General features: G+C 39.2%; 2 protein-coding genes across 2 annotated transcripts; one reads left to right on the forward strand and one right to left on the reverse strand.

Moving 5' to 3' along the window:
* The first annotated feature begins 51 nt into the window (after positions 1-51).
* Positions 52-3,595, forward strand: serpinc1 (serpin peptidase inhibitor, clade C (antithrombin), member 1). Its single transcript, XM_048164240.1, has 8 exons — positions 52-207; positions 729-1,093; positions 1,173-1,388; positions 1,469-1,606; positions 2,153-2,371; positions 2,458-2,632; positions 2,981-3,045; positions 3,166-3,595. Exons 2-8 carry the CDS (start codon positions 734-736, stop codon positions 3,343-3,345), a joined length of 1,353 nt encoding a protein of 450 aa, XP_048020197.1. The 5' UTR covers positions 52-207; positions 729-733; the 3' UTR covers positions 3,346-3,595.
* Positions 3,566-12,211, reverse strand: zbtb37 (zinc finger and BTB domain containing 37). Its single transcript, XM_048164232.1, has 4 exons — positions 11,634-12,211; positions 9,162-10,135; positions 8,575-8,674; positions 3,566-8,330 (listed from the first exon to the last, which is right to left on the reverse strand). The coding sequence occupies exons 2-4, from the start codon at positions 10,103-10,105 to the stop codon at positions 7,809-7,811; spliced, it is 1,566 nt and encodes a 521-aa protein (XP_048020189.1). The 5' UTR covers positions 10,106-10,135; positions 11,634-12,211; the 3' UTR covers positions 3,566-7,808.
* Positions 12,212-13,208: the final 997 nt, after the last annotated feature.

Raw genomic sequence — 13,208 nt, forward strand, 5'->3', positions numbered from 1 at the left:
ATATTTGCTTTGCTTGTGACTAACCTAACAAAACCAATCAATAGCTCAAAGGTTGTTCTGAGTAAATTTTCATCTCTTTAGTCACTCCAGTACACTTAAGGGCACTGACCTGTCCAGAGAGCAGTGTTTTGCTTCACTTTGCTGCTTAGTTTAGTACAACATTGCCCTAAAACTCGTCTTTAAAAAGAAACAAAACTACAACTTCAGGTAAGTGGAAAGATTCGTAAATGCAATGAATATTCTGATCAAAAAAGAGCAGTTTTGTTGGAACAGCTGAAAAAAAAAAAAAGTGTTTTGCCAATTTGTGAATTAACATTTAATTTAATGAAGAACTTTTCACCTCAGACAAGAACCAGTTAAGAAGTCTTTATTAGTAAATCAGCCATTGGTAGTAAATTTTAGTTCTGATTGAACCTTAATTTGTGCCTGGGAAACTAGCAATGTATGAATAATAATTAAAAATGAGCTTTGCTATGCTAATTAAACTTGAAATTGTTTTATTTCTTTGTAACCATTGTGGATTTTAATGTACAAGCTGGTTACTTTGTCAATGCAGATTTGATTTTAGCAAACATTTTTCCATAACAGTACTTTTCTACAAAGTACAATTTTGAAAAATCTCTTCTGAATTCGCAACATCGATTGTATCACATGATTCCATGACTTGACTGACCACCAGAATTTGCACTGAACTACTTTTCCTGGGCTGGTTTCTCATTCCACCTCAGGCAGAATGAAGTTGTTGGCATGTACGTGGGCTTTGTGGGTACTTGCCTTCTGTTCCGTCCAGGCAACCAAAGATATTTGCAACGCAAAGCCCAAAGACCTTCCCTTGGAGCCAATGTGCATCTACCGAAGGCAGGATGCTGAGCTACAACCAACCAAAGAACCCGAGAATATCCCAGCTGGCACCAACCCTCGAGTGTGGGAACTGTCCAAAGCCAACAGCCACTTCGCCCTCTCGCTTTTCAAGCAGCTTGCCGAGGGAAAGTCCAGCGACGAAAACATCTTTCTGTCTCCAATTAGTATCTCAACAGCTTTCGCCATGACGAAGCTAGGGGCTTGTAACAGAACATTGGAGCAGCTCATGAAAGTAAGGTCAAGTAATTGTAACTCCAAATAAAGATTGATCAGTGAAGCAGGTCAACACCTTCTCTGTCCTTCACATGTAGGTGTTTCATTTCGATTCGATAAAGGAGAAGACATCAGACCAGGTTCACTACTTCTTTGCCAAGCTGAACTGTCGGCTATACCGCAAAAAGCACGAGACGACAGAACTGATCTCTGCAAACCGTTTGTTTGGAGACAAATCCACGCTTTTTAATGAGTCCTTCCAGCACATCAGCGAGATGGTCTACGGAGCCAAGTTGATGCCTCTCAATTTTAAGGTTACGTTACGTCCATAAGTGCCAAATGTAGGGTATCTGATCCTTGACCTTATACTAATCATTCAAGTTTTGCCCCCTAGGAGAAACCGGACGTTTCGAGGATGGTGATAAATGAATGGATTGCCAACAAGACAGAAAACCGAATAAAAGACACCCTGCCTGATGGTTCAATAGACACCAACACCATATTAGTCTTGGTGAACGCGATCTACTTCAAAGTAAGTGAGGATGCAGAGTGGTACTTGTTAAGATGCAGTTTTTCCACCTCTGACAGTAATCCAATCCTGAACCTGCAGGGTCACCTTCCAGCAGAGTTTATGCTGCGTTCACGCCATGTCGTAATTACGTAAATAAAGCTCTGTATGCTTTCGAATCGCTCTGATTTCATACACCAGTCGGTCTGCATAGCACTGCTTCAAGTCGAACACACCTTAAATCTGCAGTGGTCAGGTGGTACAGCAGCCACATGGTAGCTTTCAGAAAATTACGAGTTTACACGTTGTAATTACAAGTTCTACAAGCACGTGAAAGATTTTTACAGTTCAGAATTACTATGGTAATTACGACATGGCATGAACACACCTTTAGCTCCAACCCCAATTAAACACAACTGAACCAGCTAATCAAGGTCTTCAGGCTCACTACAAACTTCCAGGCATGTTTGTTGAGCTAAACTCTGCAGGAAAGTGGCCCTCCAGGAGCAGGATTGGACTCTTGACTTGGGATCTTTTAAAATCTGTTTTTTGTTTTTTTTTACATTCCAGGGTCAATGGAAACACAAGTTTGATAAGCAAAATGTTGTAAAGTTAGACTTTCACGTTAGCGAGACACATAAGTGTCCAGTCCCCATGATGTACCAAGAGAAGAAATTCCAGTATGCCAAAATCATAGAAGACAAAGTGAAGATCCTTGAATTGCCCTACAATGGTGGTGACATCACAATGGTGCTCATATTACCAACTGAGGGTACAGCCCTGTCGGAAGTAAGTCAATTATAAACAATAAACAAAATGTTTTCCTTAAAGATCTTCTCCTATGGTCCTACTTAACAAAACTGCATCCAATTAAGGTGGTGGCGAACATGAACCTCAAGAAACTTGTTGGTTGGTTACATGCCATGAAAGAGACCACAGTTTCAGTGCAGGTTCCTCGTTTCCGTATCGAGGACAGCTTCAGCCTCAAAGAGCAGCTGACAAAAATGGGCCTTGAAGATCTTTTTAGTCCAGAAAATGCCAGTCTCCCAGGTATGACATTAGGCTGATAAGAAAACTTGTTGCTGTCGTTTAGGGATAGTTCACCCAAAAATGAACCACCTGTCATCATATCGTTCCAAACTTGTATGACTTTCTTCCTTCTGTAGAACCTAAAATCATCATAAGACTAGGAATGTAGAGTACAAGTCATATAGACTATTTTTATGGTTCTTTAGGGATCTTGGTGTGATTACTTCTAACTTTTGCTGTATGGAAGTGTGTTCCATGGGGAAATAAAACATCATATAAGTTTGGAAAAATGGCAGGCATGTCATTGTCAGGGCGAACTATTGAGTTGATGACTGCACAATAATATTGCCCCATGACATGTTGCACTAGGAATGGTTGCAGATGATGGGCCCAACTTGTACATCTCTGACGCCTACCATAAGGCCTTCCTTGAGGTAAGATGCATACAGTAATTTTTGTAAAATCAAATAACCTGTTTTTATGATTAGCATAACCAAATTGCAAGAAATTTTAAACAATTTCTTAGTCAACGGCCTGATTTTCCAATTCTTCAGGTGAATGAAGAAGGTAGTGAGGCTGCTGCCGCCACAGCAGTAGTGGCTACCGGACGTTCCTTAAACATCTTCCGGGATTATTTTGTTGCGGACCGGCCCTTCCTTCTGCTGATCCGCGAGGCCAGTATCAACGCCTTGATCTTCACAGGCCGAGTCGCAAATCCTTGTGGGAGCAGCTAATATGGATTGGATATGGATTTGACATGACGGGCAATGAGGACGGTCACTGATAATCCTTGTGGTTAATTTTTAACTTGACAAGGCTACCTTGTTTCTTGCCTTATTGCTTAATAATGAACATAAAATTTGTACCAATATGTTGTTTTTGTCAGTTCACCAAGCAAGCACTGGAAACAAACACACTGAGGAGCAAGAGGTTGCAAAGAGGATTTGAAAAATACAAATAAAAACAATATGTACAGGCACCGAACAAGGATAAAACAGGTTTATTTTTTCATATTAGAAATTTGGGTTTAGCAGTATCACACAATCTGGGCTTACATAATTATACATTTAAAGAACATAATCAAAAATCCTTCACAGTTACACTTAAAGTGCTTTATTTCTATTTAGAAGAATGGACTTGACACACTGCCAGTAAGGAAAAAAAACATAGTGGTTATTGTGAAAATGGCATTCACATTAATAATGATTAATCTTTTTGATTCCTGTACCTTTTTAAATGTGAAAAGTCTCAAATTTTAAGTAATCATAAACTCTGATTAATTTCAAATAAGCAATTATACCTTAATCACCTATGAATATATTCTAGAATTTTATACGTATTTACTATTTCAATAAATATATTGGTTTGCTAATAAAATCAGAAAAATTGACTTCTAAGTTAATACTCCTCATGTTTTGGAATTTGACTTTTTTTCAAGAATAAAATAGCTATTATATTTTGTTTTATCGCATGGTTATGTAAAATAAAATATTTTCTGAAGTATGATTTAAATTAAAGTGATTAACATATAAGACACGTGGAAAGACTATATTGCTTTTTGCAAGATAAAACAATATAGCTAGACAAATTGTAAATGTCAATATTTTGGCTTCTCTTGGTGCAAATTTAGATGCCTGGAAATGTTTATATGTTTGGCCATTACAAAAGACAGACAACATGCAAATAAACAAATTCTACTGAGGGTCAGTAGAAAAACAATGTCTTGTTTCCTTGTACAAAGATTCTTTTGAGGTAAGAAAACAACTGACAACTTTTTTGACAATGCATCACATTTGCTTGCTTATTCAGACAGACTAAGTGTTGAAATATATATGTAGGCTACTTGCATTGAAGTGTCCACTTCTAAAATGTGTTGCATGTACAAAATATTTGCTCCAGAGGGACTTGCGACAAAACTGAACAAACTCTGTAAATATGGCTCAGTGTTGTCATTCGGTCTTCCCAAAAAAATTTACCAAGTAGAGACATGCACTGCATCACTTTTCACAAGCCAGACCATGAAAACCCAAACAAACAAAAAACCATGAGGTAAATGTAATCACTGACACAAATTTGATCACATTTGCCAATATGCATATTTGCTTTACAAAGTCAGGATTTTTTTTTCTTTCTTGTTGAAATCAATTGGTCATCATTTGCGATTGTTACGGTGTGCTTTAATTCTGCACCACTTTATCTGAAAGCAACTTGGCAATTTAGGAAATGGGGTGAAATATTGCTTCAAATGAAGTTCCATATGGAACTACGCATTCAGTAACACTGTGTTAGGATTAGACAAAATTTGGTTAGAAATGACTTGATCAGTCAATACCAATAAATTGCAGTAGATGTATTGTCATACAGAAACATTAAATATTACAGCCTAATATATACACTGTAGCAACAAATCTATTCTCTGTCATGTTAAAGCTTGAAAAACAAATACAGAAGCCAAACACATAATATTTGAATGAATAATATTGTTTAAAATAAAAAACAAACAGGCAGGTTGGTCAACCGTCAATGTTTTGAAGGTCAACATAGGGAAACATGCTGAAAGTTATCATTAGCCCTAAAACTCAAATTAATATGATTAAATTTAGACTGCTAAGATGTGCAGTACAATAATTGGAATGACTGATTACAGATATAGATCCCTTGTTATTAAATTGCAATTAATTCATTCACATAGAGATAATTTAAAAACACTATCACCCTTATATGATTGGCATACACAAAACAGGCCCATGCCCCAAATCTAAATTTAAACAAAGGCAAAAAAAAAAAAAAAACTATTTTCTTGATATATTGTAACATATTAGGTTATGATTATGTTGTTTACAGACAAAATTACTTGCCCTTTTCTATTATCTTGAGGTTGCATTGTGACAAATAAAAGCAATATCAACATGCTCTTTACCTGGGTTCTGCACTGTACAACAGACGTGAAATTATACAGTTTCAGGATTGTAATTCACTGCCACTGCTTCTGAGGCATGGGTATTTACATTGAGAGGAAATGTTTATACGCATGTAGTTTCTTTTTTTTTTTCTTTTCCTTTTTTGCTGTACTTGTGAAATATGCTGACCCAAGTTACCCAGAGCTAGAATTCCAAGTAAGAAAATCGGCTTGGTACAACCCAAAAAGGTAAACACAAAAAGTAAACAGTGAGTTCCTGATATTTGTAAGAAGTGTTTACCTGCTGACCTGTGTTCACAGATGTGAGTAACGGTAAAAGTAATGTCGATATGAAGTGAGGTGCACAAAATCCCTATTGGAAACATCAGTAGCTGATTTTTATAATATGCATCAAACCTTTCCTAAAAAATCAGTCACAACCAAGTGTGATTCACAGCCTTATAAAAATGATAACAGCTTTACTTTCACTTAAAACTCCTTTGCTTTTGTTGATCATTCTAGAAACTGCCTCTGTATAGTTATTACAAGTATAAATTTGTCTAAATATGCATAAGTGACACATGTATATAGATATACAAATATTCTAACAAAACAAAACAAAAAACACCCCCACCCTTTCTTTAAGTGCCTGATGTAATCTCTTTTTTTCCCCCCTGCTCTTCGCCCTCCAAATCTTAAGGGTTTAGAACTTCCACAATAAATTTCAGTTCCTTTGGTTACTGAAAGCTTCAGTAAATTCACGTCATAGCACCAGCTGGAAACATCTGTTCATAAGCCAAGTGTAAAGGCACTTGACCCCAAGGTTAAAGTGCCTTCCATCAGATGAAGGGAAATCTTACACTCAAAGTCATTCCGTGGCATTTCAACGTTTCCCAGTCATCACAGACATACGATTTCCGTTTTCCTAAACGGCATCGACAACCAAGCCTGCAAGACTTGACACAAAAAGGAAGAAGGTTACGCCCTCTGAGAGACCCATTGCCCTGTTCAAACACATTCTTACAAACAAAATATCGTCAGACCAGTAAAACGAGTTGGTGAGACGTGCGAATCTCAATGAGCGACTTATAAGCAGTTAAAAAGTATGAGAAGAAAAAACACTGAACATAAAATTCGGCCGAGTGCATCCACGCATCTGCGTGCGACAGATCGGTATTGCGTAGTGATGTGTGAGAGAGGTAACTGAGCGGTCTATTGTAGCTTATCTGAGGTTGAAGAATTTCCTGTGTTTTATATCACTATCGTCAACATTCAGCAGCTGAGTTGTTGAGCTTGGAGATGTATGAAGGCCTTAAACGGGAATTAAATGTGAATAAATACATATGGAACTGCTGTACTCTACCATCATCTTTTCACCAGCGTGCCTATATCACAGTATTACCACCAACGTTAAACAGTAAAATACGATGACCCGGGTGTTTCTTGCTATAAACCCAAAGTTCTACGACTACAATTTCCTCGCGTCGAGGCGAAGTGTGAAAAACGTGTTTCGGTTTTATGGCAGGCCGGATCGGCACTTAACACAAAACGAAAAAATAAATCAAGAATCTGATGTTAGGTCAGACCTGAGGGTCCCTAATAAAAAACTGAACCCGTTTTCCTAAGCTTGCCATGGCTGGGGAGCGCAAAGTCTAGCCCCAGATAAATTTTATCAAGATTGTCTCAAGGCAAAGTAGCAAAGGACTACGATGTCCTCTCATTTTAAAACTCATCTTCTGGCACAGAGAATTTTGGCAATTTCAATGCAATTTGACCAAATCATAGCTAGAGCTTCTCTTTTTTTATCCTGAAAGATTTGTAGTAGTACAAAAATATAAAAAAAACGTAACATATAAAAGACAGGAAAGACAAAAAAGAAAACAGAAAAAAAAGAAGAAGAAAACAAAAATCACTGCATCCAGTGGTGTGTGAGGTTGTTGGAGTGTGGCTTGTCTTCATATATTGACGTTCTGTTCAGTTTGTATGGTGAAGGTAGATGCGGTTTAAAGCGGAAATACCATTTATTAATCCCTAGAGAATACTATGCCTAGCAAACTGTTCCTTGCATCTTTGTGAAAAAAATATAGAGGATCTTCGTCCAAGTAGGATGCAGAAGACTCTCCCTTTTTATCCGTTCCTTGTTGACAGCAGCTGAGAGAACCTCCTGCTCGCTCAACTCCTTCCAACTTGCAACTTCAGTGTGGATGGCGGGAGACAAGGGACAGAGGCAGAAAAGGTCCTGTTGGACCCCACTGTCCTGTGTCTCCCTAAACTTGCAATGTTTTCCTTTGAAGCGTTTCAGTCGGGCCCAGTGGTGGATACTGAAGGTTGGACCCCTTCTCCAAAGGACGAGCCGGCACCTCCTCCTCCACCATTACCCTCGGCTTCCTCCTGGGAGGGCGACTCATCTTCGTTCTGGCCTCCACGGGAGGTGACCGTGGTGGTCTCAGGAGAGGCACTGTGGGACACCTCCTGTGGAGCGCAGCCTGGATGGTTCTTGCGGAAGTGCTGGTTGAGAATAGCCTGGAACGGGAAGCTTTTGCCGCAGACGTGGCAATGGAAGGGCTTGTTTCCTGTGTGCTTACGGATGTGGTACTCGAGTTGGTCCTTGCGGGTGTACTTCTTTCCGCAGATTCGACAGACAAAAGGGGTAATGCCCATGTGTAGGCGCATGTGACGATCCAGGCTTCCCTTCTGGTTGAAGGACTTGCAGCAGTAAATGCAGGTGAGACGGGGGTTGTAGCGAAACCACCGGTCACCTACCTGTTCTCGTAAGTACTCCTCGTATCCCCCCATGTCAAACACAGCTTGTTCCTCACCCTGTAGGGGAAAGGTGAGAGGTTATTGTCCGTTTTCATGACCCCCATCCAATTTCCACAATGAAATCAAATTGAAATGCACTTTAAATGGTTCCCAACTCAGGCACACCACCTGTTCTGAGCATGACGCAAATGTAAGCAATCCACAGTGACTTATTTGCTTGGTAAGGTGTGATGTTCATTTGAAACTTAGTAAGTGTAAAGGTCAAGTCTTGATCAAGTCTTCTACATTTAGGATGCCCTACCTGTGAGGTGGGGAGTCTCTGATCGTCGACTCTTCCTGGGGACTCACTCTTGGCTCTCTGTCGATCAGCCATTACCACCACACTTCCTGTTGGACTAAACCTGAAAGAAAACCAGTGTGGGTTCAATCTTTACAGCACACTGGTCGACAGAATAAAATTGGCTATTGGAGTTATTGTAGCACATTTTAAAGCATCACAACTGGATTTTCCAAACCTTAAAACCAACATGAAACAATGTGGAATGAGTGGAATGGGATACTTATACAAAAAAAAAAAAAAAAAAAAATGTAGATTGAGACTTCTTAGATTTTATCCATCTAGAATAGACTGGATCATGAAAAATGTTTGAAGGGAAGGGGCTGAGAAGTAAGATGGCTTGGTGACATAAGTCAAAAGAGAATGATGTTTTAGAAGTAGAGAAAGATATTACATTTTGATAAAGGAAAATACAGAAAGAATTTCTTTGGAATAACATGAACTGATTAATTATGTGCAGTAAGACAAGGAATGCATGTTAAAAATGTAAATAGGATACATTTTTATTTCCTTTTGACAGTGAAAGTAAACTTCCAAAAGATTTGACATACCTTTCTGTTTCACTGAAGCTACTGGACGGCTGAGAACCTTTCCCGCCTCTTCCTCCTTCCTGCACCAGTGTGCTGCGTCCTGAGGTGTCAATCATCACTGTCGGCCCCTCTTCAGCCCCACTGCCCTCTTCCGCCGATGCCTGGGTCTCCGCTCCCATCCATTCCTCCATCCTTTCAGTCTTAATCCGAAACCCATCCACCATCCGCACATTCTCCTCTCCACCTCTCTCCACCTCAGTCCCCGTCTCGACATACCATTGCCCGGCTCGGTTAATACGGAGAATGGGCTCCTTCCCAGATCCTACCTCCTCCGAGCCAATGCCGCTGTGCTCCACTATCTGGGGGCTCATGGACTCCCCAGGGGGACTGATCTCTCGGACTTCCCTCACATCACGGATGCTGATCACCCCAGTGTTGCTGATCAATCGGGAGCTGGTGTGTCTTGGACTTAGGGAGCGGGACCCACCTAACACCGTCCCACCTCTTCCTGACTCTATGGTTTGATTGGTGGTCCTGTGGGCCCCGTTCCCGAGCTCCTCCTCCACGTCAGATAGACTGATTTTAAAGTGGATTCCCTCTAAAATCTGGGTGCAGCGGTCAATAATGTGCTGCATTTGGAGGAAGCTGGCAGCCGTCAGGTAGCTGATGATATCAGCAAGCTGCAAGCACAAGCGTCCCGTGTAGCAAAAAGAAAGGAGCTGCTCAAACACGGTTGGGTTGCGGATCACTGATATGGACACGGTGCTCATCTCGCTCAGCGACATGTGGTCCCTAAAGTAAGGGGAGCTGGCGGCGAGGACCACCTTGTGGGCACGAAAACTGTGGCCCTGAACATTGACCACAATGTCACACAGACGGCCCTGTATTCGCAACTGGTTCAGGTGCGACAGGACGGAGTTGCTGAAGTCTGGAATATCAAGTTGAATGCTTCCTGCTCGTTCCATGCGGGCTGCCTATTGCGCTGCTTTTCAAAGCTGCTGACAAAAAACAAGAAATGTTTAGGAGACTGGACAAGACTGCTACAGTTGGACTTTTTGAGCATGTCAGCAATAAATCCATTACAACATCCCAGACTTGACAATCTGTATTATTAGCAAACAATGTTAAAGGTGATGTTTATGAAAGTACCTTCTCCTATCCCAACTCTATATACAGAGAAAACTACTAAGTTAACTGTTCGAAGGTTGATTCCCACAAAAAGTGTGAACACTCTCTTTGGTTTAGACAATGGCCGACGGGAGTGTTCAGGAAACCTGTTTGAAAAACAGCAAAGTAGCTGAATTCCGATTCACTGAGTCCCTTGTAGGGTCAACTTGTAGAAATAAATATACATTACCATACTTTCAATTATGTAAAGGTAAATAATAACTCCATACTGTATTTATATAGATATATATAGTATTATATATTTAAATAATTATGTCATATTTGAGAACCTTATATTTAGTAATAAATTACTGTTTTGATGTTTATCATAAAACAAATGTGATGTCTTCCTAATTATTATATAGCCGACAGTAATCACGGCAATTTGTACTCACAAACAACAGGATAAAAAGCACATCTTTTTAATTAAATAGTATGCAAAAAGCAGTATGTCAAATGAGCATTGTGTCCGAATATGCAGTATTCATGAGTGAACACTAGCAGTAACAGTAGGTGAACACTACCCAAAATTGACAGATTGCATCTGCTGAGACTGAGGAGTGCACCCAGAGGCCACTTTTCTGTCCCACAAGTCTTATGAAACTGAGGAGCTGTCAAAAAGCTGACAAATAAAAATATTTAGCCGGGTGGCTCTTTTCACATGTAAGAGCTATAGGTACCAAGAATGTTGGTCAGCCTAGTCAATTATTCATCACTCTGATAGTATGGGATTTGGACGCAGAAAAAGTTTAGCTAAAACAAACACGACTGGCATCTTCGTTCAGAACTGTAGCAAAGTACATATATTCAAGACGCATGGGTACAATTCCCCTTTCTACTTCCTGTAAAGTCATATAACTGTACATTTGTTTCCTAAGCCATTTGCAGTGCAAATCCAAAATTCCACCTTAAATGGCCAAACAAACTGACCATGTGTATAGTTTACTTTGCAGGGATCTCTCTGCCAATGGACATACCCATTATTTTACAGAAATTACACATTTCACCTTTGACAACTGACAAGATGTTTTTGTAACACTTTACTTTACAATGTAACATGCTGAAAAACTTGTATTATAATGCTTAATGATAGATAACTAAAATTATAGGTTAACAGCAGCAATGACAACAACCTGTTTAATTACAAGTTTGTGCAATTAGAAGCAGTTTCACAAACACCATACATACATATTTCATTAATAATATTCCGTAGTTATGTAATTAAACAGTAGGATTGCAACTGTAACATTGTAATGTAAAGTGACCCCCCCCCCCCCCTTTTTTTTTTAAGAAAGTTGCAGTGAAATGCAAACATTTTTACCTCACCTTTTTAATACCAGGCACAAAAATCGCTCCACTATATTTTTCGGCACAATTGCACTTCTTTATGGCTACAAACCACAGCTGTTAGAGAGCAAAGTTGCCATTTTTTCATTGCATAGGTCAGTAGGATTGATTCGCAGTGTTACTTTGTCTCTCTCTGTTTTTGACATAGTATCGGGCGACGGCGCAGGGCAGCTGTAACCGGCGGCGTGGCACCTCAGTTCGGTTCCAGTAACACACTGCAGCGCGGTGATGCGATGAAGCCTACCCGAAAAACACGCACACACCCCGGTGCAGAGAAGGCAGGGAGGTGCCTTACCCCGGTCCACGCCAAATTTATATTTAAAAATACAACACCAAAATGCGGTTTTTCTTTTACGACAACCTGTTTTGAAGGATTTGGCACTGAATCCCCCCCATTTCACGATCACTATTAATCGCTATACTTATCGCCAGGGATTCTGCTCTCGCTTTCGGTTCCTCCGCCGCTCTCTTATTCCCCCATGTATAACATGAGCCAATGTACAGAAAATGGCATTCTGGGAACTGTAGTTCTGTCGCATCGCAGCCATAGCAACAAGCAATAGGGAAACTCGGCGAAAAGGACTCGTGCTCCCATGATGCTTTTGCTTTACCATCGCCGTGAAAGTGGGTAAAGAGTTTGGTTGCATTTTTTGGTGACAGTTTCTTCCTCTATTGTATGTGTGAGGGAGTATAAAGATATAAACGAAGAGATATTTACTTACTGAAATACCGTAAGCCGTTCTGAACATTAATGTTAACATTTAATGAATAAATTACACATATGTAAAATAAACTCTTGTTGCAGGGCAGTGCAGGCCCATTCCAATAAACTGAACCCATTGAACCTATGAAAAAAAATGTATTAGTCATGTGTCTTAACTAAAATAAACTTTACGTAATTTATCTATTGTTCAACCTTACCATCCGTGATTTGCATTGTGTTCACAACCATATTCAAATTATTGCAATATTGAATTATACTGTTCTTTGTCATAGTAATGCTTTGGTTCACTGTAAAAAAAAATTCATCATTGTGTTATAGCAACATCTTTGTTTCCATCTATTTAATATGTCATAATAATTTCTGTCATTTTTACATTCTATTTTATAAATTGTAGAGTTTCATCAAATTTTCTTAATCAGTAACGAAATTCCAAGTGATATTTAAACTATATTTACGTTTATTTACGTTTTCAATTTCAGTGGGTTTATTTATTTTATTAGTAGTAGTAGTAGTAGTATTTTGCATTATTAGAATAATCTAAAGCTAAATAGGTAGTTTACCTACTCATAACATGTTCATGAATCTTTTTTCATCAACTTCAAGATTTTAGATTAAAATATATGTGGATGTATAAAGGAAAATGTACATCTAAGGTCAAACAATAAATGATCTGCATGCTCATACTTGCCATGGTAAATATCCAGAATATTAATTGTTTGCAGTAGCTGTACCCATCTTAAAACTGGATGCGTGTCATAGAAATCTCAATATGATATCATCCATTTAAATGTAAATGTGTATTTTTAGTGTAAATGTGTACATGATAAGCA

This window comes from Megalobrama amblycephala, linkage group LG2, assembly GCF_018812025.1.
Source record: "Megalobrama amblycephala isolate DHTTF-2021 linkage group LG2, ASM1881202v1, whole genome shotgun sequence".
NCBI classification, from domain to species: domain Eukaryota; kingdom Metazoa; phylum Chordata; class Actinopteri; order Cypriniformes; family Xenocyprididae; genus Megalobrama; species Megalobrama amblycephala.